The sequence below is a fragment of the Chlamydomonas reinhardtii genome, chromosome 9 (assembly GCF_000002595.2).
Source record: "Chlamydomonas reinhardtii strain CC-503 cw92 mt+ chromosome 9, whole genome shotgun sequence".
Lineage (NCBI taxonomy): Eukaryota > Viridiplantae > Chlorophyta > Chlorophyceae > Chlamydomonadales > Chlamydomonadaceae > Chlamydomonas > Chlamydomonas reinhardtii.
The window spans coordinates 6,846,165-6,873,032 of record NC_057012.1 but is presented as its reverse complement, the minus strand read 5'-3'; the positions used below and the strand labels follow the sequence as shown (position 1 = coordinate 6,873,032).

The 26,868-nt window shown below is 62.4% G+C and overlaps 5 protein-coding genes across 5 annotated transcripts; 2 read left to right on the top strand and 3 right to left on the bottom strand.

Annotated features, from left to right (window-relative positions):
• The first annotated feature begins 28 nt into the window (after positions 1 to 28).
• CHLRE_09g410050v5 (uncharacterized protein) lies at positions 29 to 11,164 on the top strand. The gene is made up of 21 exons (XM_043066250.1): positions 29 to 582; positions 1,741 to 1,852; positions 2,141 to 2,187; positions 2,477 to 2,584; positions 2,732 to 2,773; positions 2,917 to 3,005; positions 3,348 to 3,456; positions 3,613 to 3,732; positions 4,250 to 4,418; positions 4,590 to 4,714; positions 4,850 to 5,347; positions 5,582 to 5,688; positions 5,822 to 6,063; positions 6,332 to 6,582; positions 6,773 to 6,883; positions 7,036 to 7,164; positions 7,465 to 7,527; positions 7,894 to 8,007; positions 8,228 to 8,412; positions 8,685 to 8,772; positions 8,936 to 11,164. The coding sequence occupies exons 1-21, from the start codon at positions 217 to 219 to the stop codon at positions 9,476 to 9,478; spliced, it is 3,618 nt and encodes a 1,205-aa protein (XP_042921546.1). The 5' UTR covers positions 29 to 216; the 3' UTR covers positions 9,479 to 11,164.
• A 2-nt stretch (positions 11,165 to 11,166) lies between these two features.
• CHLRE_09g410000v5 (uncharacterized protein) lies at positions 11,167 to 16,408 on the bottom strand. Its single transcript, XM_043066249.1, has 9 exons — positions 16,197 to 16,408; positions 15,918 to 16,046; positions 15,567 to 15,599; positions 15,124 to 15,230; positions 14,748 to 14,812; positions 14,060 to 14,104; positions 13,176 to 13,757; positions 12,692 to 12,784; positions 11,167 to 12,447 (listed from the first exon to the last, which is right to left on the bottom strand). The coding sequence occupies exons 1-9, from the start codon at positions 16,199 to 16,201 to the stop codon at positions 11,719 to 11,721; spliced, it is 1,788 nt and encodes a 595-aa protein (XP_042921545.1). The 5' UTR covers positions 16,202 to 16,408; the 3' UTR covers positions 11,167 to 11,718.
• Positions 16,409 to 17,126: 718 nt separating this feature from the next.
• On the bottom strand, positions 17,127 to 20,208 carry CHLRE_09g409951v5 (uncharacterized protein). The gene is made up of 7 exons (XM_043066248.1): positions 19,822 to 20,208; positions 19,596 to 19,735; positions 19,100 to 19,147; positions 18,785 to 18,886; positions 18,465 to 18,540; positions 18,025 to 18,104; positions 17,127 to 17,785 (listed from the first exon to the last, which is right to left on the bottom strand). Exons 1-7 carry the CDS (start codon positions 20,081 to 20,083, stop codon positions 17,480 to 17,482), a joined length of 1,014 nt encoding a protein of 337 aa, XP_042921544.1. The 5' UTR covers positions 20,084 to 20,208; the 3' UTR covers positions 17,127 to 17,479.
• Positions 20,209 to 20,368: 160 nt separating this feature from the next.
• Positions 20,369 to 24,086, top strand: CHLRE_09g409901v5 (uncharacterized protein). The gene is made up of 3 exons (XM_043066247.1): positions 20,369 to 20,997; positions 21,052 to 21,140; positions 21,363 to 24,086. The coding sequence occupies exons 1-3, from the start codon at positions 20,978 to 20,980 to the stop codon at positions 22,193 to 22,195; spliced, it is 942 nt and encodes a 313-aa protein (XP_042921543.1). The 5' UTR covers positions 20,369 to 20,977; the 3' UTR covers positions 22,196 to 24,086.
• Positions 24,087 to 25,384: 1,298 nt separating this feature from the next.
• On the bottom strand, positions 25,385 to 26,818 carry CHLRE_09g409850v5 (uncharacterized protein). Its single transcript, XM_001696636.2, has 2 exons — positions 26,336 to 26,818; positions 25,385 to 25,971 (listed from the first exon to the last, which is right to left on the bottom strand). Exons 1-2 carry the CDS (start codon positions 26,702 to 26,704, stop codon positions 25,810 to 25,812), a joined length of 531 nt encoding a protein of 176 aa, XP_001696688.1. The 5' UTR covers positions 26,705 to 26,818; the 3' UTR covers positions 25,385 to 25,809.
• Positions 26,819 to 26,868: the final 50 nt, after the last annotated feature.

The following is a 26,868-nucleotide window of genomic DNA, read 5'->3' as shown; positions in this document are numbered from 1 at the left end:
TACTGAAGTATTCAGTGTGCAGCTCAATATTGACTCAAGCATTTAGCGACACATAAACAACATATAAAGGTTTGGCCGTTCAACGCTTGCGCGACACGATTAGCTTATCAGGGTTTCAGCCATTATAAACACATCATCTTGTATAGCATAAGCACGCCTTAAAGGCGCCACAGCGCCAGCAGCGACTCAACGCGTTCCGCACGCAGAGTCGGTGCAATGCCAGCTGGAAATGCCCAGTCCGGAAACGCGGACCAGGACAGCAGACCCGGACCAGGCAATGTCGGCCGCAAGTCGCTCGGCACGAAGTCATTAGGCGCCAAGTCGCTCCACAAGACTTCGGTGCTGGATAAGGCGTCAATCATTTCTCTCGCCAAACGGACGCACACGCAGCAGCCGCAGGAGTCCGACGAGCTGCCCTGGCATGCAATCCAGACGGGAGAGGAGGTTGCGGCGGAACTGGGAACATCCGCGGAGAATGGCCTTTCGACTGCTGAGGCGGAGCGACGGCTCCAGGACTTCGGTCCCAACAAGTTGACAGAAGTTGAGAAGCAGGGCTTTTGGCGGCGGCTGTGGAACCAAGTGGTAAGGATGGGGGTGAAGCTAGGGTAAGGATGGCGGTGCGTGCCTTTGCAGGTTTGCGGGTGTTGGGGTGCGTGTGTGCCACGAGGCTGACCGAGGGTGGCAAGGTTGGAGGGTTTGTTTGGTGTGAGCTGCGGCAAAGATGTGTTACGGTACATGGGGTGTAGGCCAGCTCCCACGCACGACCGCTGCGCGCTGCGGCGCAGCTCCTGCCAAATCATTGCGCTCCGGCCAATACCCGGACGCCCCCCCCCCCGGCCCTCCCTGCACTACACGGACTGCCCAACACCCTTCACCAAAGCCGCACGCCACGCACGCGGCTCCCCACCTCCCCAGACGCTAGACTAACACCGGGGTTGGTGGACCTTGGTGGGCCTCGGCAGCATCCGATGTTCTCTGTGTGCTTGCATATTCAGCTCGTCCCCTCTTGTAACGTCGCAAAACGTACCGTAATGTTACAAAGGTTTCGGGATTAATATTTTCGGGGAGGGAGCCGAAAATATTTGTGAAAATATTCGGGAAATTAAGTATTCGGGACGCCCACCGCGGAGATTTTCGAGCTTGATTCAATAATTCGGGGCACCGCTGAACGCACCCGGAATGGTCCTGCGGCACGGCCTGTGGCCCTTGTGACAGGGCGCCTCTCGTGTGCCGTTCAACAGAACCGCATACTCCTCATGCCATTGTGCATACACAGCACCAGCCACGAGCCGCCAGTCACCAGCTTACCCCGCCTACTCCCCATGCCCGCACCCACGCTTGCACCCCCCCCCTCCCACCCGCACCCCCATCGGCACCCCACGCCCACACCCCACCTACACCCCCACCTGCACCCCGCCGCTGTGACCCCTCCGCACCCCCCACCCTGGCGCGCGGAGCGCGCCCGCGAAAATTCAATTTTCGTGCTGTTGATATTTATTTTCGGGAAGCCGGGGCCATTAATAACTATTAAATAGGTTCGGGAAACAGATTCGGGGCCTCTCCACGAACTTAGTTTCCCGAAACCTTTGTAACACTACGGTAACCTAGGCAGGACCCCCGCAGCACCGCACCGCAAGTCCGCAACCACCGCCCCTGCCGCACTAGAAACCCCGTATCCGATACCACATCTTCCTGCATCTTCCTTCTAATCCCATATCCTCCACCAATACTGTGAAACAGAACAACATGATCATTGGCCTGCTGTTCGCGGCGGCAATTGTGGAGGGAGCGCTGGAGAGCTGGGCCGAGTTTGGCCTCATTCTGGGAGTCATCATCATCAACACTGCGCTAGGTAGGCGCTTCCTCGGTTTCTTTTGCAGTTGTAGGGGCTCTCAAAGGCCAGAGCTTCGAGAGATGCTTAGAGCGAACGGCTTGCGTAATGGAGTGATCGTATAATGGAAGTTTGCGATGCGTGATGTGTGCGGGCGGGGGCAGAACAGCGGCATGCCCAAATGCCAACACAAGCACGCTATACACACGAAACACATACCACCACTCCAGCACAGCCCGCCATCAGTCCAGCCCAGCCTGCCCAGCCCCAACTCACCCCACCCTCACCTCCCTTCCCGCCCTTGTCCAGGTCTAATCCAAGAGGGTCGCGCCGAAAAGGCCGCTGACGCCATCAAGGTACTTGGGGATTTGCGCGCGCGCGCGTGTGTGTGTGTGTGTGTGTGTGTGTGTGTGTGTGTGTGTGTGCGTGCGTGCGTGCGTGCGTGTGTGCGTGTATAGGTAGCGTAATAGGGGAAGGTTGGGGCTGGGGCCCAGAGCTTCGGCATTGGGCCCACACGGTTCCCCCTCCTGCTGCTCCCCACACCGGCACACCACCCTCCTACTGCCCTCCACCCTAGCCGCTGCCCTCGGCCTCCACCGAATGTCCACCCCACGCCCGGCCTCCTGCCCCCCCCTCTCCCCCCAGGCCCTGCTGTCCCCCAACGCCACGGTGCTCCGTGACGGTCAGGCGGCGGTGCTGCCCGCTGAGTCGCTGGTGCCGGGCGATGTGGTGCTGCTCAAGAGCGGAGATAAGGTGAGGCGGCGGAGGGGGAGGGAGGAGCGGGAGGAGAGGGAGACACGCATGCAGTCAGCTGCTGCTGAGGATGCCCTGTGCACCGAGCCTCAACCTTCTTTTGAACGGATCGCCTGTGTCCCCTTTTGCCAACAACAACCATGACAGGTGCCTGCGGATGTACGGCTGCTTACCGCGGTGAACCTGCAGGTGCGGCGGGAGGGGTGGAGGGGTGGTGGTAGTGGGTGCGGGTGCATGGGGAGTTCGGCAGCATGGGGAGTCGGAGGCATTGCAGACGCTGTAGCTGGCAGTCACTGTTATAAAATCTCCATGTGCACCTCACTTACCCACAGGTCCAGGAGGCCATGCTCACAGGCGAGTCCGTGCCCGTGTCCAAGGTGCTGCACCCCGCACCGGCGCAAGCAGGACTGGGAGACCGCAAGTGAGTGCGCTCTGGGCGCCAAATGCGGGGCACAGCACGCGTGTGTGTGTGTGTGTGTGTGTATTTGTGTGTGTGTGTGTGTGTGTGTGTGTGTGTGTGTGTGTGTGTGTGTGTGTGTGTGTGTGTGTGTGTGTGTGTGTGTGTGTGTGTGTGTGTGTTGAGGGGGGGGGCGCCTCGCGCTTAACAGACTTTGAAGGTGGGCCGTGACAGGAAGCGAGCCGCAACGGGCCGCATGCCCTACCACCACGGTACATTCACGGCTCCCACGTTCATCCTTGTCCTTACCTGCCTCCCTTACCCCCCCCTTCCCACTGCCCCCTCCCCCCTCCCCCTCCCATTCAGGTGCATGTGCTTCAGTGCCACCAATGTGGTGTCGGGCCAGGGCCGGGGCGTGGTGGTGGCCACAGGCGACAGCGCAGAGATCGGACAAATCAACAAGATGGTCGGCACGGTGAGCGCGTGTGGGCTGCGCTGTTTGTGTAGGAGGCTGTCGGCTGGGGAAAGCCTTGTGCAGGTTCAACGGGTGTTAGAAGGTCCATGGTCCAAGGTTCTGCATTCCAGGTAACGCCTCTCCCTCACTGACCGGACAACCCCCGGCCCCGCTCAGGTCGAGTCCGCCCGCAACAACCTGGTCCACCAGCTCGAGGTGCTGGGGCGCTGGCTGGTGCTGCTGGTGCTGGCGATTGGACTGGTGGCGTTCCTGCTGGCGCTGCTGCACGCCGACCAGGTAGGTTGGACTCGCGTGCGTGGTGCTGGCAGGCCACAGACGGAGCCGGGCAAAGGCGCCATGGGGTGGCGACTGCAGTCTTAGCGGGCATGGAGGCAGGGGTGTAGCGAACCATACCAGTCAGAACCGTTCCTTCATCCACTTTAATAATGTTGCCATCGACGCGTTCGGCTGCTGGACTCGCGAACTGAAAACAGCTGTGGACTGCGCCTCACGGATCCAACTTTTCGCGCTATTTAGCGTAGTAGCTAGTAAACGCTTCAATTCATCTAGCGAAAGCAGAGCGTCAGAGAGAGCCGGCTCGAGAAGCGTCCCGGGTCAACGGGTCCTGCGTCCAAACGCTGCCAGGACAAATGGAAGCGCCGATAGAACTAGGCAAAGAGAAAGGTAGCCGCGCTGACTAGGAGACCTGTTGTACCTGTCGCGGAGAGGTTCGGCACCATGACGACGGCCAACCCTTACCGTATGCGCAGCTGGACCTGACCCTGGATTGGATGCTCCTTTTTACGGCTCACAGGGCTTCAAGGAGGCGTTCGAGTCTGCGGTCTCCATTGCGGTGGCCATCGTGCCCGAGGGACTGCCAGCCGTGGTCACTATCGTGCTGGCCATCGGCACCACAGTCATGGCTCGCAACAACGCCATCATCCGGCAGCTGCCAGCCGTGGAGACGCTGGGTAGCCTGAACGGTAGGGTTGGGAAGGGGGGGGGGGTAAATGGGAGTTGGGGATTGGAGCGAGGGAAGGGAGGGGGGAGCGGGAAGGTAGATAGGAGCACGGGCGGGGCAGACGAGTGTTCGCCGCAAGCCGCGCACCTCATCCATGCTTACTGCATCCCGCTTTCACCTGCTGTCCTTCCAGTCATTTGCTCTGATAAGACTGGCACGCTGACTAAGAACGAGATGACGGTGGTGGCGCTGCGCACGGCCGCGACCGAGTACACCGTTAGTGGCGTGGGCTACGAGCCGGTCGGGGAGTTCGCCATGGTGAGAGGGGAGACGGGAGCGGCACTGGGAATGGGGTTGGAGTGGTCGGGACGGGCACATCTGTCGCCCTAGGATGGTATGCCCAATAGGCACTACGCAGCGTGGACCGAACCCCAACCTGTGTCACCCCCGCAGCTTGTGCCTGACGCTGCTGCCACGGACAAGGGAGCCGCCATCGCAAACGGCAGCGGCACCCGCAGCCAGCCCCTGGACGGCGCCCAGCGGACCGCCCTGCAGCAGCTGCTTAAGGGCACGGTGCTGTGCAACGACTCATCCCTGGTCAAGGAGGGCCCGGGGGAGGTGGCCATTTCCATCGGCGACGACGGAGCCGCGGCGGACGTGGCGGGTGCAGCAGACAAGGGCGAGAAGGACAAGGGCGGCGGCAAGGGCGTGCGCTACAGCCCCCTGGGAGCGCCCACGGAGGTGGCACTGCTGACGGCGGCTGAGAAGGCCGGCCTGCCGCCCGCGGCGGAGCTGAAGGCGGCCGTGCCGCGTGTGGGCACCGTGCCGTTTGAGAGTGAGCACAAGTTCATGGCGACGGTGCACCGGGAGCAGGCGGAGGGCGGCGGCAGCGAACTGATCATGTATGTCAAGGGCGCACCGGACCGACTGCTGCCGCTGTGCAACAGCCAGGTGCGTGCGGCTGCGGGTGTGGGGGCGGGGAAGTGCGGTGGGGTGGGGTGGGGTGGGGTGGGGTGGGGGACTGGAGTGGCGGTAGGGGAACTGGTGCGCACTGGACGCAAGCCGCGGGACACAGCGCTTAGACGGTATGATTGTGCTGTATGCGCTGCCTCTTACTGCCATTACCCTGCCTCGCTCTCTCGATGCCTAACTACCGCACGACCCGCATGGCTGCTGGTGACATAGGTTGTTGACAACGACCTGAGCCGCACCGCCGCTCTGGACCCGGGCTTTTGGAAGGCGCAGCAGGCGGCGCTCAGCAGCAGGGGACTGCGAGTGCTGGCGCTGTGCAGGTGAGGCGTCTGGGTGGAACAGCAGGGGGCCTGGCGAGTGGCAAACCAGTTAGTTGGATTTGGGTCTTGGTGCTGGTGCGTCATCCGTAAGGATGCTCTTTCTCACTGTCTTTTACTGAACCCCACATTGCAGGACCGTGCTCCCGGAAGACACCGACCTCTCCGTCCTTTCGCCTGCCTGGCTGCTGTCTGGTGGCGTGAATCCGGAGGCCGCGGCGGCAGCTGCGGCTGAGGGCAAGCGGCCGCCGGCACCTGCCGCGAAGCTGCAGCTGTCAATGGTGCTGCTGGTGGCTATCCTGGACCCGCCGCGCGAGGAGGCAGTGCGGGCGGTGGGTGTGGCGCACAAGGCCGGCATCACCGTCAAGATGATCACAGGTGGGAGTAGAGAGGGGCGGCGTGCAGTGAGGGCGTGGGGGTGGAAAGGAGAGGAGCGGACACGTGCCGTCGCACCAATGCTGGAACACACCGCTAGAAGAAGAGCTTCGCGCACCCTCGTTGTGATCCGAGCTACCGCCCGGGTCACACGCACCCTGTTATAAGCGCTGGATCACACCGCTTGAAGAAGAGCCTCGCGCGCCCTCGTTGTGACTGACTGTTCACTGATGCAACCGCGCACCTCAATTCTGTAATGTACCATATACAGGCGACCACGCGCTCACGGCGGTCGCCATCGGTCGAATGCTGGGAATCGTGCCGGCAGATGACGAGGCGCCTGCCCGCACCGCCCTTGCTACAGCCGCCGGGGCGCGCCGGCCCGCTGCTGCCGTGCCTGTGATCACGGGTCCGCAGGTGGACGCCATGGACGACGCGGGGTTGCAGGCGGTGGTGATGGGCTGCAACGTGTTCGCGCGCGCCTCCCCCGAGAACAAGCTGCGTATCGTCAAGGCGCTGCAGGTGCGGGCGGGTGCGTGTTGGTGGCGGGTGGTGGCGGTCCCAGTTGGAGAGTGTTGAGATCATACTGGCATCTGGGTTGACGTGTATATTGGTATCAGCTAAGATCATACTGGCATCTATCTGGGTTGACTTTGGCGGCAGGCTGACATGGATTCGTGGGGTACATGACTGGTCCACCCTCCTGCCACAGGCTCTGGGCCAGACGGCGGCGATGACGGGCGATGGTGTGAACGACGCGCCCGCGCTCAAGGCTGCGGACGTGGGAGTAGCCATGGGCATCACCGGCACAGACGTGTCCAAGGTGCGGCCGGCGCGGGGCGTGGCGTTGTTGTGTGTTTGGGGCGCCCCTGTAATTTGCTTGCTGTGACTGTGTTGCTGTGCACAAATACTCCGCTATGTACCAGCGTGCCCTAACATGAGCTTCCTTCGGAAATGATTCTTTCCTCTTTGCAGGAGGCTGCCAAGATGGTTTTGGCGGATGACAACTTCGCCACCATTGTTGCGGCAGTGCGCGAGGGCCGCCGCGTGTGGGACAACATCCGAAAGATCCTCGTCTTCAACCTGCCCGTCAACCTGGCGCAGGTGAGGGAGGCGGGACGTGAGACCTGCGGTGTGGCGGCTGGCCGGGAACCTGGGCTGACGGCGCCGGCTTGGGTGCAGCCGCATGCCGCTTGGGCTGTTTGTGGCTGACTGGCCGTTGCCCACGGCGTTGCGCACGTTGCCTTCGAACGCATGTCGACGCTAAGCACCCGCGCACACACCTTCGCAGGACACTCATGCCTCCCGCACCCTACCCACATGCCCCTCATGACGCCTGTCCCCTCATGACGCATGCCCCCCATGACACTTGTCCCCTCGCGAACTGCGCACGCACGCACGCAGGGTTTCAGTGTGCTGTACTCGTACATCCTGGGCTTCAAGGACGTGCCGCTCACGGCGCTGCAGGTGGGCTGGGTGGTGGTGCTCAGGCCTGAGGCAATGGGTTGGGTGGTGGCGCTTTAGGCCCGCGGCGGTGAGGCGGTGGGTTAGGTGGTGGTGCACTAGGATTGCGTTTACGGTTGCGGGGGAATGGTTGACTTGTTCAAGACCTGACACCGGGCACGCGTTGCCTGCGGCGGTAGGGGTGCTGCTGCTCACATTGCGCTGGCCCTGTACAGCCTGTCTCTAGACCGCTGTTGGTTATTGCTGCCGGTTTTCCGGCCGCGCGCTGACAAGCCGCGTGCTGGTCACCGCGGCGTGCCGCTTCACCCCAGCTGCCGCATAACCTCTTGCCGCCTCCACGCGCCTGCTCCCACACGTTGCCCCCACCAGGTGCTGCTGGTGAACCTGATTACGTCGGTGACTCTGGGCCTGGCGCTGGCCGCGGAGCCGCCCGAGCCCGACATCATGGAGCGACAGCCGCGCCGCCGCGGCAAGAGGCTGGTGGTGAGCGAGTGCAGGCGGGATGGGCGGGATGACAGGTGGTGTTGAGGGATGTATGGCTGCGGACGTCTGGGCAGGTAGGTGCCTTTCGCCTCACTTGCTGGGCAAGCCCTCCACCTCCGCCACCCAGCAGCTGCAAATCGCACGGGGAGTCCACATGTATGACATCATACATATAAATGCATACACTCTTACGTACACCCACGCCTGAACGCTCCCGCAGGGCAAGCTGCTCCTTTGGCGCATGTTCTTCGTGTGTCACGTCGTGGTTGCGCTGGTGCTAGGGCTCTTCTACTGGGCCGGCCGCGGCAGCGACACGCCGGGCGGCGGCTACCCGCTGAAGCAGCAGCGCGCCGAGGCCTTCAACACGCTGGTGGGGGCGCAGGTCGCCTACTTCGTCAGCTGCAGGTAAGGCTCCGGCCGTCGGGCGGGAGCAGACTTTGGGCGTGCCACTGCGAGCGGCAGGATGCCACGCAGGCAGGCGGGTGGGCAGGCAGACGGGCAGGCAGGCAGGCGGGCGGGCGGGCAGGGTTTCATAGCGCGGAGTGCGTCCTGTGCCTTGTGCAGTGCCGATATGGCGGTCAGGGCGGCGGCTGGTGCGGGTTGCGAGCGCCACTCCCTCATCCATCGAGTTTGAATCCAGGACTCGCATGACGGCAAACACACCCACACGCGCGCAGGTTCCTCAAGCTGTCCTCCTTCCACCCGCGTGTGTTCTTCGGCAACCCCATCGCCTACGTGTCCATCAGCATTGTGGCGGCACTCATGGTGAGAGCCCTGGTGGCGTATGTGTGTGTGTAGCTGTGTGCCTACCAAAACATTCGGCAGCCTGTAGGTGCCTGGGCTGCAGTTCAAGGGAGCTGAACATTGATGCTGCATCCATGGATGCCGACCACATGTGCGCTTTCGCGTCATCGCCACCCAAACACAGGTGTTTGTGACGTACGTGCCGGGCGTGAACGGCTTTTTCCACATGAGCGGAATGGACGGCATCCAGTGGGCGCGTGTGGTGGTCGCCACCTTTGTCGTGTACGTGATCGTGGAGGTGGAGAAGGCGCTTGTGGACCCGCTCTTCATGCCCATCCTGCGCCCCGTGCTGGCATGGCTCGAGGACCACACGCCCGACTTCCTGTCCGTGCGCACCAGCCTCCAGGCCGGCAGCAAGAAGCTCAAGTCCGCGTGCTCCGGCTGCGCTGGCGGCGCCAGCGGCGGCGCGGATGGGGACGCGGCGCCGGCGGCTCGCGCGCTACCGAAACGCGGCATTCAGCGGCGCGGCAGTGCCAGAGGGAAGCAGCCAGCTGCTGCCGCTACCACTGCGCCGGCGCCGGGTCTGGGGGCGTCGTCGGCTGCGCTTTCCGTCGTGTCGGAAGTGGACGGACACGTGAGGCTGGGGGTGCGCGAGGCGGCGGCGCCTGCGGGTGTCGGTGCGGGCGGCGGCGCTGGAGACGTCGAGATGGGTCGGCCGCAGCCATGAACAGACAGCTCATGTGACGGCGGTGCGGCTGTTGTGGTAGCGGCAGGAGCAGGAGAACAGGCGACACAGGAAGCTGAAGGAGCTGACAGCAAGTCAGGAGGTACAGCGCGTGCCTGGCTGGCTGGCAGCAGGGTGTGTGAGGAAGAATGAGAGCGAGCGGACGCGCGGAAGGCTTGAGTCTTGAGGCCAGTGCGATGCAAAGAGTGGCGCCGCACGGCAGCTATCAGACACACGGATGCTGGGGCGGGCCTTCAGGCTCCCGGCAGCAGGATATTGTTGAATACTTATGTATGAAGCTTTGCTGCCCATAGAAAGCCCTGGTTGCTTGACGGGACAGTCATCAAGCAGGTTGCAGCAGACCGCGGCATTGGGCTTTGGGAGTGGCTGTGAACTCGGCGTTGGTAACGGCCTGGCTCCTGCGGCACAGCAGTCCTGCCCTCACATGCATTTATGAAGCTTACATGGCTAATACTTTCATGGTGGAATTATGGCGGTACGCGGCAGAACGGCATAGAATGACACTGGCATGCATGTGCAGCAGCCGCTGTCCTGTTGTGGCGATGGACGTTAGTTGTTATGCCATGATGAATGGAAACCTTCATAGGCGGTAATAACTTGTTGAATATTTGTTGGCGTTGCATACGGTAGGCGCGCACATAGCTTCAAGCGGCGGTTCGAAGGCCGTGCGTGAGGGCACAGTCCTACGGCTACTAGGCGGCGGCGAGAGGGTGCACAGCCGCCCGAAGCATATTACGGCACTTCCGTAGTACGGATTGGCACATGATTTGTGTACTGCTATACGGTAGTGCACTATGGCGGGGCGATAACGGCTGCCTAGATGAACCTATGAATCAATGCGCACATGGCAGCCTGAGGGCCCACACACTGCGCCACGCCGCGCATTACGATCTTGATGGCTCTCATGTATCTCGTGCATGTGCCTTGCTTGGATGAGTACGCGGCTGGTTCTCTCGCGCAGTAGGATTGGTAGTGCGCATGCCGCTTGAAACCTATGAACATTGTGATGGTGTGTGTGTCGTGTTGAGCAACGCGCAAGAAGTGCTTTTAATAAGTTGCATGGAAGGCCCTTTCAAGGAAGGCGTTGTGCCAAAGAGCAGATCAGCAGAGGCCAGCTGGCCGGCAAGCACGAGCTTGCACGTAGGGCTTGTGCATTTGTGTGCTGGAGAGGACAAGCATGTGCGAGGACTGAGGAGTCACGTTGACATTCGTACAAGGCGGCAAGGCCCCGTCTGCGGCGCAATAAAGCTTGTAAGACCAACTTCTAACTCGGGATGCGCGCGCCTGTATACTTCTTGGCACGCAGAGGGACTCGGTGTGCGGACCTGTGACACATTTGTGACTTGCTGGTGAGGACTGTGACACGCTTGGAGAAGGAGGGCGCCGGCGTGCGTAAAGATCCGCATGGATGCTGAGTGCAAGGCTGAGAGGGCTGATGGGGGCGCTGCCATTGCTCTTTCTGAGTCATTTCCCAGACGGGTGTGGGGACGGTGGGGCTGGAGCAGTGGAGTATGGGGATGGCTGCGAGCGAGGCTGCCGCTCCCTCTTGACATCCAGTGCACCGCTAACGTCGGTACAGTATCTCCGGCGTTGAACCAGCTGCGCACTCCTGCCCTGCCGTTGCAGATTGTTTGCCATCTTCTGGGGTCTGGGAATCAATCCCATGGGCCATGGCTTGCGCTTAAAACAAGAAAGATGGCTCCCCCTCAGTCCCTCTCAAACGGAAAAGTGTTCTGTGCCGCCACGCCACGTTGGTATAATGTCTTGAGGCCGAAGGTTACGACACTACTTCACCTCTCGGACATAGCCGGGTTCGGTTCGTACGGGCACCGCGCGCCATGTGTCAGCCGTGTCCCGTTGTCAAGCAACACACAGCCAGCAACAGGCAACAAAAACAGCAGTAAATCTGTGCCACGCTATGCCCGCCAGCAAAGATTGCAAACCAGACATCGGCAGGATATAACCTGCGCGCCGGCGCCGATCTCGGGTGGCGCCGCGCTCTCCTCCACGTGGCCTTGCCTGCCGCCTCTGCTACGCAAATGTACGCCGCACCGCTGGGTATAGGCACGGGCACAGGGCACTGGCCACTCCGGCCGTTCCAAGTGTACCGTACACCCCCCAACAACCTCAACTGCTCCCTAACTGTCCGTCAATACTGTAGTGCGGCCACAAGTACGGTAAACCCATTCAAGTGGCACTGGGCGTCAAACATGATGCATCATTTATTTCGATTTCATGCCCCAGCAGCTCAGCAGGTTGCCCCTCTGACCCGGCGACCGCGAGGCAACGCCGCCCTTCTTACCGCTCCCGCCTCCTCCTGCGCCCTTGCCGCCGCCCGTCGCCGCAGACGCTCTCTTCCCTCCACCTGCCCCTGCGCCCTTCCCTGCCACACGTGGCGACGCTGCCGCCGCTGCCTTTCCGCGCCCGGCCCCGCTGCCGCCGCCCGTGCCCGCGCCACTGTTGCTTGCCCGCGCCCGTGCCCCACCTACCCTGCCGCCATTCCCCTCGCCATTCCCATTCCCACCCCCGTGCCCCTCATCGTCGGAGACGACGACCACGTCGGATGACTCTGCCTCCCCAAGTGCCCACGCGGCGCGCTGTGGCTCCTCCCGCTCTGGCTGCACCCCGTCAGGCCTTGCCTCCGCCGCGGTTGCCGTTGCTGCTGTGTGCTCCGGCGCCGCCCCGCCGGCTTCGCCCTGCTCCTCTTCCGCTGCCGCGTGCGCCTCTGCCGGCTCCTGCTTCACACCCGCAGCGGTTGCGGCTGGGGCGGGTGCGGAGGCGGGTGCGGCCCTGGTGTCGGCGGGCGCAGCCGCGACACCGGCGGCTGGGGGTGCGGCTTGTGGCTGCCTGGGTTGCTGCTGGTGCTGCTGCTGGTGCTGCTGCTGGTGCTGCTGCTGGTGCTGCTGGGGTTTGAAGAATGAGCCGATGGCTCCCTTGCGACTGCGCATGTCCTGTGCGGGTGCGGGCATGGGACAAGGTGGAGGTCGTGGCAGGCACCCGTGTGCGCAGCAGCAGCAGTAGCAGCAGGGCAGCACGTGTCGCGGCCAAGGCGTGCGCAGTCAGCGCCAGCCGCCGCCAAGCCCTCCACACAAGCAAGCGCTCATGCCCATACGCCCGCCCCCAAACCCATTGCGCTCCATCCCTTGTGCCGAATCCCCCACCCGATCCCCGTTCCTATTCTTCATTCCATCCCACCTTTGCAGCGTCGGGTTTGTCGTACCCGGGCTTGGACATCTCGGGGGTGACTGGGTGCCAGCGCAGCAGGGGCCCTCCGTACGGCCGACACAGCTGCGTACGGCGGTGGGGAGAGAGGGGCGGGGGGGGTTGTAGATACCAGCCCAAAGTAGACCAAACCCAATCCACAAGAGTGGGAAGGGGGGTTGAGCGCACAGCAGTCCACATCGCAGTCCCAGCACGTGCCGTGTCCCCTTGCCAACCTTGATGACTTGCATACACTGCCAGGTTACCCACCACCACACCCATTCCTGGGTCGGGCGACGATTCCTTGACAATCGGGGCCTATTTCGTTGGGCTCAAGCATGACCCCCCCAGTGCAGCCCCGCGCAACCCTCCTTCGCGCTCTGCGGGCTGGGTCTGGGGCTTGGTTTGTTTGGGATTGAAGTACATTTACCCCCCCCCTCTCACACACAAATGTACACGCGTGCGCATACCAACCCACCTGCGCCACCAGCCCCGCCGCCTTGGTTTTCGCCGCCGTGAGCCGCCGCTGATACGTGGCGTCGTCTTCGTGCCCTCCCTGCTGCCCCTTCTGACTGCCCTGCTGCTTCTGACTCCCGCCTCCTCCACCGTCGCCCTCCTCTCCGCATGCTGCAGCGGCCTCCGCATCCCCGCACCCCTCGCACCCCTTCCCCCGCTCCCCCTTCCCCTCCCTCGCCTCCCGTGTCTCCCCGCCGTCGTTGCCACCCCGGTCACCGACGCCATCATCGCCGCCGGCGCCATCTGATGCGTCCATCCGCTTGGCGCGCTTGGCCGGCCGCTCGGCCGCGGCCGCATCGGTCTCGGTCGCACTGTGAGCAATGCCCTCGCCCGCGCCCTGCCCCAGGCCACTCGCCTCCGCCTCCAACTTCACCGCCGCCTCGTCCTCCCATCCCTCCTCCTTTCCCTCCTCCTTCCCCTCCTTCCTTCCATGCCCCGCCAGGTGCGCCGTGCTGCTGGTGCCGGCGCCAAGGCAGTCCGCGGGTGCGGTGCTGGTGTGGGTTGGGACGGGCAACTCGCCGTCACCGAGCCAAGCCGCCACCTCCTGTGTACGTGGCAGAGCGGTGGCAAGGTGTGTTGCCACCAAGATTGCACATGCCATGCTTCAGAGAACCTGTGGGCCCCCTACGACTCCACACAAACTTGGTGCGACCAACAAAGCTAAGATAACACGCGGCCCCACTGGTGCTTTGGGAGACCATGAAAGGTGGCGGGCAACACGCTAGCCTATTAGCAAAGTATAATGTCATGCAGTGGACTCGGGCAGCAAACAATGCCTGCGATTAAGAACCAGTGCCTTCTGCGCCATGCCCTGCCGCCCCCTGCCCTGCCTCGCTGGCCCCGCACCTCCTGGGTGGTGAGGATGACCGGCATGCGGTCGTGCAGCCACGACTGTGTGGGTTGTGTTAAGAAGGCACACGGGGAGGCGGTTGGCACGGCATATGCGACATGCGCGCGCGCGTGTGTGTGTGTGTGTGTGCATGTGTGTGTACATGTGTGTGTACGGGTGTGGGCAGCCGGCACACACGGCCCGTGGCGGCAGGTGCACGGGCGGCATAGAGGCCAGGACAGGGCAGGGCAGGAAAGGCAGGCGACCCTGCAGTCAGGTGAGTGCCCAGTCAGGTGCAGGGCAGCGCCAACGCAAGCGCCTCGCCGCCCTGCAGCTGCCCAACTCGGACGCCGCGCCTGCACGTTCAAACCCTCCACCCATCCTACAACTACAAACTCCAACACACACGCCCGAGGCACATCGCAGCTGCATGAAGCCGCACGAGTTAAATGACCTCCATGACACTCCGTCACGTCACTTACTTCGAGAAACCCTGTCGCTGGGACACGCAAGGCCGGGTCCCGCCAACACTCCCATGTTCCCGGCCCGACAGCAGTACGGCCCTCACATCAGCCCCTCCGCCACTCCTTCAATCCCCACCTCATAGACTGTTTCCTTACGGGATGGTGAACAGTTACCGTAATCCCCACCTCATAACCAGCCTGCTAGCACTAGCAGTTCAGTACACGGCGGCACAGCACTCACGATGGGCTTGCTGCTGTCGGTGGTGATGATGGTGCACGTGGGCATGGGCTCGCCACCGCCGCCGTCTGCGCCCATGTAGGTACGCGATTGGAGAGCAAAAAGGGGAAGGGTTGAACACTGTGTGTGTGTGTGTGTGTGTGTGTGTACACAAGCAACAAGAGAGCCACCGGCAGGCAGCGCCGGCAGCAGACCGCTCCAGCAGCTGCCCTGCGGTGCCCCCTCGCCGCCCTACAACGCACAATTCCGTCCCCGCACAGCCCCCGTTGTGGGCCTCTGATTTATAATGGTTTCAGCTTGCAATCGTTTACAAACACAAAAACGTACATTACGTTTGTTTGTTTGTTGATGAGCACACGCACACGCACACGTCACCCACCCTCGTACACGTCGTACAGCCCTGCCAGGAACATGGCTCCCCCGGGGCTGTCGGGCGGGGCGGCGGACAGGTGGTACGGCTGCTTGCGGCCCGGAGCCTCCGTGTGCCTGAAAGGCAGGAATGTGTGGGTACGGATGTACTTGTTACGGAGCACAAGGGAAGTGGGCGCGTGTGGTGGTGTGTGTCAGGTACGTGCAAGGTGTGTATTTGCGCGCGTGTGTGTGTGTGTGTGTGTGTGTGTGTGTGTGTGTGTGTGTGTGTGTGTGTGTGTGTGTGCGTCACGTGCGTGTGTGGGTCCGGCGACGATGTGTTCGTGACAGCGCGTGGCTGAGTGCACACACACGCCCATTCGCCCAACCGCCAGCCAGCAGTGCACCGCCGCACACCGCCGCAGCCACTCATGTATACCGTACACGTCCCCGCTCCACACAGCAGCTGCTCACCACTCATAGAAGCCGTCCAGAAGCACCACACACCTGCAAGCACGCGGGATGTGATGATAACACATACAAACATGCATGGTCAATACGGTGCTGTTTAGTACGCCCAGCCAGGGCAGTCGGGATGGCCAACGCCCGCGACCAGGCACTGAATGCCATGGCCCAGCGGCCCAGGCTAGCCGGCTAGAGCCTCAGCCTCGCCCTCTACCTCACCTGACTGCTCCTCCTCCACCAATCACACCGGGTCCTCTCTATGCATCAGTGGTCAGGCCACTGTGCCTGCTTCCCTCCCTCCCGCCCATCCTTCCTGCGTCTTGTTTCTACCCGTGGCCTCTGCACCCCCAGAGCCCCCACCTGCGGAAGGGCAGCAACCTGCTGAAGACGGGCTTGCTGACCAGGCCGTCATCGCGCGCGTTGAACATGCGATAGAAGTCGGGCCGCTCGCCGGGCGCCAGACGCGCGAAGCTGGGAACCAGGCCCCACCTGCGAAACAAACCGGAGACAGGAGAGGCTGTTGCCAACCGCAGCACGCTCCGCATGCCGGGAAGTTACACACTTAAGTACATGTACGTGTTATTGGAGTTGTTCGTTGGGCTTGGCAAGCTCGCTGGTCCCCGCCTGGGGTGGGCTCACCGCATGCTCACGACCTCGCGGAGTCCGTCCCGCCCAAGCCGAACGCATGGTATCCAGGCGCCCGGGCTTGCGTTGTATGATGGCTGATATCTATCCGCATTCTGCCAGCGACCTTGCCCCTCTATTCGTGCTGCTGCCATGATATCAGCTCGGCCTAGCGAGCAGCGCGCCCGTCCGCACATTCTGCTGCGACTCAGAAATAGGCAGTATCCAAAGACGTTTTTAAGCACAGAGCTGTTACAATTGCGGCAACAATGGTCAATACGACAATGCTTCATGCGGTGTACTCATCGCGACGTCCCCTGGGCCCCCATCCCCACCCCAACCCCGAATGGCGCTCCTCTGCGTCCCCAAATCTGGAGACCCCCCTTCTTCCTGCGCTCCTTCTCTTTCTTCTCCTTCTACCAAGTCCGCCTTGCCTGTTCGCGCAGACGTTGTTCGTCCCGGCGGGCTGCAGCAGCGCATGCGCGAGTGACTACCCGTCGTGAGCCTGCTCGCCCCGAGCAGCGTTGGGCTGTGCGGCTCTGTGGGGTTAGGTTCGGAGCCCTGCGAATGGGGACAGATGGGGCCCGAGATCGGGGCTGCGGGGCAGGCGAAGGTGTGTGAACTCCTGAGGAGTGTGGGAGGGCGGTGAGCACTCGCGGCGTAACCAGTGCTCTTGTAACCTCCGCCCCCGTCAGTCAGCCTTAGTCAATCATCCCGCCATTTGACACTGCCGGCTGCCCATAGGCCATAGCCGCCTCTACCAGCCTCTCCTCGGGCCTATGCCTGCCCGCTGCTCTGTGCCGGCCTGCCCTCCCTGGGCTTGTCGCCTCGTCCTGTCTTCCATTCCACATGGCGCCAATGCACGTGTGCTGCTGCAGGCCTGCACGGTGCCCAAATGAGTTGGATCCATGGGCGCGGTGGAGAATCTGCGGGATTCAGCATGGCATGAAAGCAACATTACAAAATGCAGGCAGGCTGCCATGCACTTTGGCCTGATCCGTCACGTTCAAGGTCACGTTCCCGCGCGAGCATTACGATAGCATGTGGTATGGTACTCACATACTCTCCCGCATCTCGGCTCTACCTCCAATGGCTGCTTTCACCTCTCATCTCTCACTGCTCATCACCCTTGATACCACGAGGGCCCCTGGCAGCACCTGGCACCACTTGGTGCTCTCCGCGTGCTTGCACGCTTACTAAAGCCCCTCGGGTAACATCTCAAACTTTAATTCTTTTAGGCAGCGTCCTGCTTCCCACCCGACATGATGGTCCACACGGTCCTAGGCTCTGTCACAAGCTCAGGCCTGCCCCGCTTGCCCCTCCCCCTCACCTTTTACTGCTGCTTTCCCCTCGCCACCCACCTGCCCCGCGCTCTGCCCCTGCCCCTGCCCGCCCTTCCCCTGCCCGCCCTCCACCATCCCCTCCTCCAGCTTCCACCCCTCCGTCTTTCCCTCCTGCCCCCTCTGCTGCTGCACCACCTCGTCCTCCTCCCCCCGGTCCACCACCACCACGTTGGGCCGCGGGTTTATGCGCACAGCCAGGCGGGGGTTGCCAAAGTAGAGCCGCAGCAGCATGGCGGCGGCCTCAGCGTCCACGCCCCGGGCCTGTGTTACAGCGCACATGGGAACGCAATACGCATGGCTGGGGGTGTGTTTGAAAAGCAGTGATGCCGTGAGCGCATCAATCGGGAACGTGGAAGGCGTGTGGTGGCCGTGTGCGCCTGCTAAGAGCAAGAGGTTGTCAACATGATGTCTAGGCGCCCGCTCCCCCCATTCATTGGGCTCGGACATGTAATCCCTACCCATGCCCCACCTTCCATCCACACGCCAGCCCCCGAGCCCACCTGCTTTTCCGCATTGGTCAGTCGGTCCTGCCAGTTCCGCCCCATGCCCTTTACCACCGCCCGCGTCGTGCTCTTCTCATCTGCAGCAAGGCCCGGGCGGGTTAGGTTGCGTCACTCGGGGAGTGCTGCAGCACCGAGGTGCAATGGTACATGGCAGTGACCCTCCACCGCAAGCATACGCGTTTCTTCTTCGCCTCCATGCGCGCCAGCCTCCATGCAGCTGTTGACGCCCGCGCCGATCCCAATGCCCGAGAGCGTGCCTTGCTACGTTCCTGACCCCTGCCCTGCCGCCCCCGCCCTGCCGCCATACTGCCGAGCTGCCTCCCACCCCTTGCTGCCGCCCCTGCCCGCCGCCCTGGTCTCAACTGTACAGGTACACACTGACTCCCGCCCTGGTCTCAACTGTACAGGTACACACTGACTCCCACCCTGGTCTCAACTGTACAGGTACACACTGACTCCCGCCTCCTTGCCCAGAAGTGCCAGCGTGTGTGCCAGGCTGCGGCAGCGGCGGCCCTGTGTGTTGCATCCGGAGCGAGGGAGGGCGTTCCGTGCATGACCAGTGAGTCGATGGCTGTGAGGCACATGTGCGGCGTAGCACAAGAGTACAGAGTTGAAACCGACAACCAGAATCGCATACAGGGCATTGCAGTACTCCCTCCCTCCCTCCCTCCCTCCCTCCCTCCCTCCCTCCCTCCCTCCCTCCCTCCCTCCCTCCCTCCCTCCCTCCCTCCCTCCCTCCCTCCCTCCCTGCCCTCACCACGGGCGAGTCGGTGTGCGGCTTGACGATGTTGCCGCCCGGCTGCACGGGAATGCCCACCACCACCGCATCGCAGCCCTGGCCCGCCGCCACCTCCAGCACCTGCAGCAGCAACAGCGCCAATGCACCAACACCAGCAATACATGCCTCGACATTTGCGGGCGCCCGTGTACGGTCTAAGACTGTGGAAGCTCTTGAGGCAGAGACGGCAGCATCTACGAGCGACGGAGGTCGTGGGTGTTGGCGCAGGGGAGCCGTGCAAGCTGTGGGAAGGCCAGTTTTACAGCCACATCCCGCGGCAGCCCTCGTGCCCACCTGTTTCGCTATGTCAGACAGTTTGGCAGTGCGCGGCGTGGGAAGTGCCTGCAGTACAGAGAGGCGGGTTGGCGGCTGAGTCAACGCGTTGCGAGAAAACCGCCAGCGTTTTGGCCATGTGTGCATGTTCGGCCCGGCATACGACCCCTGACCCACATGGCCCCTGACACCATCACTACCTCGACACCCTTCCGCCCCGGCCCACCAGCAACCTTGCCGTGGGCCTTGAAGCTGTGCCTGTCTCCTTGCCACGCGCCACACGTCCTCAGCCAAGTCGCCTAGTCCCCCAGAGTCTGCTGCAATCCGTTGTTTCGGCCGCCATACCCAGCCCCATGGCAGGACGCCCTCACACCACCTTGGCGTTACTGTGGCCGTCATCCAGATCCACAGCCCTCATGGCTCTTATTGTCAAGCCGACTCGCCCTACCCCCGCTGCCTGTCCCTGCCCCGCTCCTCAGCAGGTTCCACCCTCACCTCCACCCAACACCCCTCTTGCCTTGAGCGCATTGCAGAAGCCGTTGCGCCCTACCGCCAGCCCAGTCGTGGCTGTGCCATAGTCTACTCCCAACAACCTCTGAGGCAGAGCAGGCGCAGTCGGCGCGGCTGCTGGTGATGGGGTAGAGGCAGGTGAGACGGCTGCGGAGCGGGATGCGGGGGTATGGTGGTGGCACAGTACGATCCTTGCTGTGTTGGAGCACCTGGCAAGCGACACACATGCCCACCTGCACAGCCATTGGCGAAGTTTTGTGATACTCCAACGCCAGCCGGCCGCTCCCCAGAAGCCGCTGCTGGGGGACGCGCCCTTCGCACTACGTTTGGACACGGGTGCCAGCCTGAGCACGAGCCAGGACCAGCTCGTCGGCGCCGCCATGCATCTGCTTGTGCTAGCCTAATAGTACAATGGCTTTGTACATATCTTCCATGCCTCGCGTTGTCAGAAACAGGCACAGGTGGAGCGCAATTTGCCAGATTCAAAGCAAGCATCGACTTTGGCGCTAAAGTTTAATGAAATCAATACAAGTATAGACCAGGATAACCAATATGTTTATCAACAGGTATTCAGGGACAGTATTTACAAGTTTGGCTGCCCCACGTTCTTTGAGGTAAGGTAGTAACAAACAGTATCTGTATAAGGCAAAGCACGTTCTTGCTATACACACTTTAGCCTTCTGGCCTCATTTGGTCGTTGAGCCGCATGCCGACTTGCGGAGTGCCGGCGCCTTCTTTCTACCTTTGCGTTTTTACCGCTGAGTGCTTTAAATCAAGAAAGGTAGAGCATGCGTCGCAGGCCGCATGAGCTTGGGCCTGTTGCGAACGGAGGGCGCCAGCGCTACCGGCACGCAGTACGGGCGCAACTGGCTTTGGTCTTCGGTCGGCGACGCCCCCGATTGTCAAACATCAAGGCACCCGCCACCCTCCACTGTACTTCATACATTACAAGAGCCCCTCCACCTAGGCTCGACTCACATAAACATAGACTGAGGTCGCTGTGCCTCGCGACTTTCCGTCAAACATCGCTTCACAAAGAGAGACACCACCTTAGCCTGTTTCGGGCTTCTACGTGGAGCACTTTGGGCCTATAAGCAAAGGAGCTCAGCAGGACTGAACGGAGCCTAGCGCTGGTGCAGCTGTCGTCGCGCAGGTGTGCATCGCTTGGCCCTGTAGCTTGGGCAGCGACGGACGCAGGGCTCGCAGCAGCCGATCATCACGGACGCACAATTTTCTATTCAGCAGCCTTGGCGGACGTTGTCCTGGGGGGTTGGCGACAGCACTTGCTGTTTTGTGCTGTAGCTTGGCGCGAGCAGCGCAGCCGAGCCCCTTAGTATTGGCCCACGCGCCCTTCGGTAGATAGGGCTGTGGTAACTCGAAATCACTGGGATGCGGGACTATAAGGCGTTGCTTTATAGTCGGCAACATTCTGATGTCGCGCCCCGCCCCACGTTGCTTCGCAGGCCGCTGCTAAGGATGGGGCGACTGCCCCTTCGGTTGACAAAGGGCTGCCTCTTGGCAGTCCTGTTCCTTGGGACACTAGCATGGACAGGTGCGCGCACGGGAGTTTTCACCGCGCCTATGTGCAGCTTTGCGTGACTGAAGGAGTTTGGTATCATGCTAGCTTCAGCGGGCTCTGCCGGGCATAGTTCGGGTCTTGAGCACCCGTGTGGGCCGGGGTATGTAGCACGCGCTCCCTCGTCTCGCCCCACGCTTGCCCCCTCGCGACTCGCTTAACCTGACCCCGCCCTGCTTCTCTGTCCTCGCTTCTCAGGTCGGGCACAAGACGACCCAGAGGCGGGCATCTCGCCCATTCTGCCGGGGTTTGAGGCGGACGTGGCGGCGCTCAACCGCTTCCCCTTCTGCCAGTGCGAGGACTACCGCTGCTCCTCCTCGCCCTACCGCCTGGACTCGATCGACTCGCCGACCGGCCGTACCGATGAGCTGTGCTATCGGATAAACCGGGTCGGCTGCAGCCAGGCTAACCCCTGCTGCAAGATGCTGCTAACCTCTCTGGGCAAGGTCGAGTTCTCAGTTGAGAAGTCTTGCTCCACGCAGTACCTGGGCTCTTGGGTCAACGGCGTGAAGCGCAACTCTTATTTCGACACCGACTTTGCCACCGGCAAAATCCGCGTCACGCCCCTGGGCATGACCGCGGACAGCGCCGCCAACACCACGATCTGCCTGCGCTTCCAGCCCGGCGCCACCTGCGGCTCCTACCCCGCGCTGTGCGGCAACACCGCGGGCATGTGCACCTACGCCGTGTTTGAGAGCAGCAACCACCGCTGCTGCCCCATCTGCGCCCAGGCGCTGCCCCCGCCGCCGCCAAACGCCCCGGCGATCCGCAGCCCGCCCCCCTCGCCTTCTCCTTCCCCTCCCCCCTCTCCTCCTCCTCCCCCACCTCCTCCGCCCCCTCCCCCGCCTCCTCCTCCTCCCATGCCCCCTCCTCCTCCCCCTCCCCCTCCCCCGCCTCCTCCCCCTCCCCCTCCCCTCCCCCTCCTCCTCCCCCTCCCCCTCCCCCGCCTCCTCCTCCCCCGCCTCCCCCTCCCTACCCCGACGCCGCCCGCCCCGAGGCGCCCAAGTGCGACTGCATCTCCTCATTCCTAAAGACCACCTCGCGCTTCCGCCTGGACTTTGCCAACTCCACCGTCGCGCCCTCAACCATCACCTACAACTTCAACCTGTACGTGATCCGGCCCCAGGACTGCTGGGCCCCTGGCTACCGCGGCGGCAGCTGCTGCAACCAGACCCTGGTCAACATCGAGCTCAACCTGGCGGAGGGCATCCAGCTGGCTGACCTGGGGAATGCCACGCTCACCACCTCGACCGGCAAGGTGCTGCGCGTGTCCAAGCAGCGTGACTTCTGGGGCGTCAAGCTCTACCCCAACGACGACAGCCGCGGCCGCGACTACACGCCCTCGCTGTTCGTGACCAACTTCACGGACGGCAAGCCCTGGAAGCTGTCGGTCGAGGTGAAGACCGACGCCTTCCCCACGCCCAGCCCTAGCCAGTGGCCCTGCGGCCCGTCCAAGTACCTGAAGGACGACCCCAACGTTTGCGACATCATGCTCAACGGCTTCCAGACGGTGATCGGCCAGCCCACCACCGTCCTCAACGCCACCGGCTACGACGTTCCCAACTGCTGCCCCGAGGGCATCATCCGTTACAAGAAGGAGGACAACTGCTGCATCGACAACCTGGCTGAGAACCCCTACCGCCTCGGCTTCAACGCCACCAACAACTCCACACAGGACGACACCATCCTCACCTTCAAGCTCTCGTACGCCGGCGTGTCCAGCGGCCCCTTCGGCGGCGTCTTCGACGGCTCCCGCACCAACTGCTCGGTCTCGGAGGTCGACCAGCTGGAGCTCTTCATTGCGCCCGAGACGCTCAACAGCGTTTACAAGGTCACGGTGGACGGCCAGGAGGCCGACTTCACCCGCGACTCGAACAAGTGGCAGAGCTGGATCCGCGCCGTCAACCTGCACAAGGTGTCGAAGACGCCCAGCCTGGTGTCTGTGTTCTTTGCCAAGGACGTGACGCCCGACCAGGTCTGCACCAGCAAGGTGGCCACCAACCCGCTGTGCGAGTACGTGCTGCGCGGCTCGTACGACGCCTCGGCCCAGGAGTTCATGTGCTGCCCCGCCGGCGCCACCGCCGTGGCTGCCGCCAGCTGCCCTGCGTAAGCGGCCGCGGCTGTCAAGCATGGCCGCGGCTTGCGGGTTCGCTCGCTCACTCGGCTCGCCAGTCCGGCAGCCTTGAGCGGGGCTTTGCGTGGAGCGTCGCTCGCTCGCGACTGGACCGGCTATCGCAGCACACAGTAGCGTTGGAGGAGGGAGCTCTGGAGCAAGCGAGACATCGCGCGCTCGAGCAGAACAGGAGCTCAGGTGCCGGTGGAGGATATGGGGCGCTGTCGGCGCGCTCGCGACGGGGGGTATAGTTGGGTAGGCAAGCGTGAACTGAAACACGAGAGACTTCGTAGGTAGCGAGTGGAGTAGGGGGTGCAGCGCGCTGGTTTGGTACGCGCGAGCAAGGGGAATGGATGTTTACAAGAGTCAGCTAGGCGGGGCGGGGGCTCGTGGGGGGCCCAACGCCAACGCAGCGCGCGCATTGACGTTCGTGTGTTACGGATGTGTACTTAGGAACCCCACCATGGCGATGCAATTGATTGCCCCTAGCTTAATTGCGGCGTGTCGTTTATTCGTGTGCTGACACGATGACCCCGACACTAGAGACACACGACCCTAGACCAAGTAACATAGTAGCCCCGCACTTAGAGACTCACGACTAGGATGTATGCGGATGTTGTTGTGGAGGGATGGCTAATGTGCACTGGACGCGCATACCGATTCGCCGCCACCGGAGCAGTGGCGGAGTGTGTCGGCCTCATGATGAACACCGGGCCTCACTGACGTTGAAAGGAGTGTGCGCCCTCGGGCCATCCGCCCTGGGCTGCAGCCCTACCTAGCACCACTGAACTGTGTAAACACAGCCATTGTGAGGCGCTGCGCCCCTCGCCTTACCTATCTGGGTTTGGGAAATTCGCTGAACGAGGAGGGCGGTCCTTGCTAGCAGCAGCAGCTTGATTGGCCTCTGCGTCCACCGCGCCAAACCGACCAGCTGCACCAGCCTCCTGTTAGCCTACGATGTCATACGGTACAGTAATAACCCCCGCCTAATGGCCCTTGTTCACTGCTTGTTCCGGGGACCGTATGCAGCCCCACGCGGCGAGAATGGGCCCCCGGGAATGCCCAATGTTGCTAGCCCGAGGGCTTGCACCGGGGCCCGTTTCTTGCCGCTCCCCGAAGATGCAAGCGCTGTCTGACAGAAGGCGTCCGGGCATGCATAGGCATGGCGGGATGCAGTGGCATTCCTTGCAGCCCTTGTTCAGCCCTTGTTGACTGCAGCCCTTGTTCAGCCCTTTGTCATGGGCATCATCAACATAAGTCCATGCATGCGGCCCCGCTGCTGGGCCATGTGTTGCGTTGCGTGCGTCGGTTGCTGCTCCGGTGTCCATAGTCCGCCCAGAACGAGTGGATGTGGGGCTGAACGGCATTCCGGGAATCGCTATGCTGCGTTGGGGAGCACTGGGTGTGGCTATGCTCGCTTATAAGCTTGCAGCAATCTGGGTCCAACCGCCTAACCACCCAGCAGCCCCCCTATTCATGCAGCGTATTCATGCAACCCCAAATCCTCGCAGTGGTACTGTATGTCTGCGTCTTACAGGGCCGGTAGCTTTTGGGTGAGCGGAAGGAGTTGTTTTCGCATTTCGGTCGCGTGTGAGTGGTAGGTGGCGCTGGGGAACACCCTTCCCAACGTCTACGTACGGTCCCCGTTGCATGACTTGCATCCCCGCCCAGTTGGGATGTACTAGCGAAGGTGCAAGACACAAACGTTAAAACCAAAACCAAGCTGGACCACGGGCAGCTGCGTGACGGCTGCGTTGTGACTCTTTGTATGTGCTGTGACCAGGTGGCGGTGCTTGGCCGTTGCAGCTAGGCCTACCCCCGCCCCAACCCCCTCTGCCTGTCCGCCCGGATGCAGAGGCCTCCGTGCGGCGGGCTGGAGCTGGCGGAGGTGTAGGCGGACGGCGGCGACGACGCGGCGCTGGATGGCTGCTGGGTGCAGCGGCGGCGCACGCACATGGCGGTGCGGTGCCGGGGCATCCGGCTGGTGGACAGAGGCGCTGGGTACGCGGAGGACACCAGGCTGGCGGCGGTGCCTGAAACTGATGGAGGGCCTGAACTGATTCCGGCTGATGTCCAGCGGGACGTGTGCAAGGGGTCTTTGGGCACGAGTCCTCCAGCCTTACAAAGTCCTGCTTGCTTAGTGCTCACGTATACGCAATGTGCTGCTGCGGCGTTTCCTGCTTTCCTCTCCTCGCTGCATCACTGCCCACCATTGTAATAAGTCCTCACAGCCTTACAGCACGTAAACCGCAATTGGGTGCTGGGACTGTCGCCTCTGTAACATCCGCATTCTTAATAATAACAGTGACTTTCCGGCACCCTAAAGACTAATCACTGCACAAGCAATGCAGTTTAATCACCGTCTGACTAATATGCTCTTATGGACGGCACTGCTGTCGTGCAGCGCACACACGCCCCCAGCCACCGCCGTCCTGCCATCCTATCAGCAACCTGCGTTCGCCATCCACTCGCAGCCTGCGGGCACATCCGCCTGTGCAGCCTGCGCGCGCTGCTGCATGTGCAGCCTGCTGCTTAGGCAAAGGCGGCGACGGCGGCGGCGGCGGTGGGAGTGCCGGCGGCGGCCTTGCTGGCCTGGTCGGGCGCAGCCAGGCGGGCGATGTCTGCAACCACATTCTTCAGCTGCTTCCATGCGGCGTCGCGCGCGGCGTCCGCCTCCGCCTGCTCAGCCTTGAGCTGGAGGAGGGGTGGGCGGGAAATGGGTGGAACGGGGTGCGAACATGTAGGTAGGCAGGAGAGGGAGAAGCGTGTGAGCTGGGGCAGATTTAAGGGCTGGAGTTGAGGTTTGTGTGTGGACGCCCCGTCGGATTCGAAGAGCTGGGGGCATGAGAAGATCAGTAGAAGCTGGCAGGGTAGACTCGATAGCTATTGGTTCTTGTTGATGTCGTCAGAAGTCTGACAGCCGCGCTAAGCCTAACTGCCAATCTGGCACGTAGCCGGCGTGCCACCCGCCTTCCCCCGACCAGCACAGCTACAGCCCCCATACTCCCCCTTCTCGTGCACTCTCACTTGTCCCCGCTAGCCCGTGCCGTGAGCTCACCTTGGCGATACGCTGCGTCAGCGCATCCAGGTCTGTGGTCTTGCCCGTGTCCACGGCCGCAGCAACGGTCTGCGAGGCCTTCAGGCGGGCTACCTCCGCCTTCAGGGAATCGATCTCCGCCTTTGCCGCCGCAAGCTCCTTACGCAGCTGCTCCGCCTCGGCAGTGCCAGTACCACTGCTAGCTGATGTAGCTGTGGCCTCGACGGGTGTCGATTCAACCACTTGCGTGACAGAGGGCTCCTCAGACAGGGATGCGGAGGCCTCGGCGACAGGACCGCTGTTCTCCTGCTCAGGAGCAGCGCTGGTCGTGGGGCTGGTGGCAGCCTCAGAGGCGTTGCCCTTGCCCTTGCCGCCCTTCTTCTTGGCCATTTTGCAAGCAAGTTCAGAACGGCTACAGAACGAACTGCAAAAGAAGGTCGCGTGGATCAGAACGAAGAGGTCGGTAATGTATTAATGTGTTAAGACTGCATTCGTAACAGAAGGAAACTCAGACGGAAGGCGGGCTCTTGCTCTCCGGCAAAATTGAATGCGGA

Coding starts and splice junctions, on each gene's coding strand:
- CHLRE_09g410050v5 (XM_043066250.1), top strand. CDS start 217: ATGCCAGCTGGAAATGCCCAGTCCGGAAACGCGGACCAGGACAGCAGA. Junction 583..1,740: donor GGCGGCTGTGGAACCAAGTG/GTAAGGATGGGG, acceptor ACTGTGAAACAG/AACAACATGATCATTGGCCT. Junction 7,528..7,893: donor TGCCGCTCACGGCGCTGCAG/GTGGGCTGGGTG, acceptor TGCCCCCACCAG/GTGCTGCTGGTGAACCTGAT.
- CHLRE_09g410000v5 (XM_043066249.1), bottom strand. Junction 15,231..15,566: donor CTGGACGGCTTCTATGAGTG/GTGAGCAGCTGC, acceptor CCTGCCTTTCAG/GCACACGGAGGCTCCGGGCC. Junction 13,758..14,059: donor TCATCCTCACCACCCAGGAG/GTGCGGGGCCAG, acceptor CCACGTACACAG/GAGGTGGCGGCTTGGCTCGG.
- CHLRE_09g409951v5 (XM_043066248.1), bottom strand. CDS start 20,083: ATGCTTGCTTTGAATCTGGCAAATTGCGCTCCACCTGTGCCTGTTTCT. Junction 19,736..19,821: donor CTTCGCCAATGGCTGTGCAG/GTGGGCATGTGT, acceptor CCCGCTCCGCAG/CCGTCTCACCTGCCTCTACC. Junction 17,786..18,024: donor TGACCAATGCGGAAAAGCAG/GTGGGCTCGGGG, acceptor GCTGTAACACAG/GCCCGGGGCGTGGACGCTGA.
- CHLRE_09g409901v5 (XM_043066247.1), top strand. CDS start 20,978: ATGCGGGACTATAAGGCGTT. Junction 20,998..21,051: donor ATGCGGGACTATAAGGCGTT/GCTTTATAGTCG, acceptor GTTGCTTCGCAG/GCCGCTGCTAAGGATGGGGC. Junction 21,141..21,362: donor TGGGACACTAGCATGGACAG/GTGCGCGCACGG, acceptor CTCGCTTCTCAG/GTCGGGCACAAGACGACCCA.
- CHLRE_09g409850v5 (XM_001696636.2), bottom strand. CDS start 26,704: ATGGCCAAGAAGAAGGGCGGCAAGGGCAAGGGCAACGCCTCTGAGGCT. Junction 25,972..26,335: donor TGACGCAGCGTATCGCCAAG/GTGAGCTCACGG, acceptor CCCCTCCTCCAG/CTCAAGGCTGAGCAGGCGGA.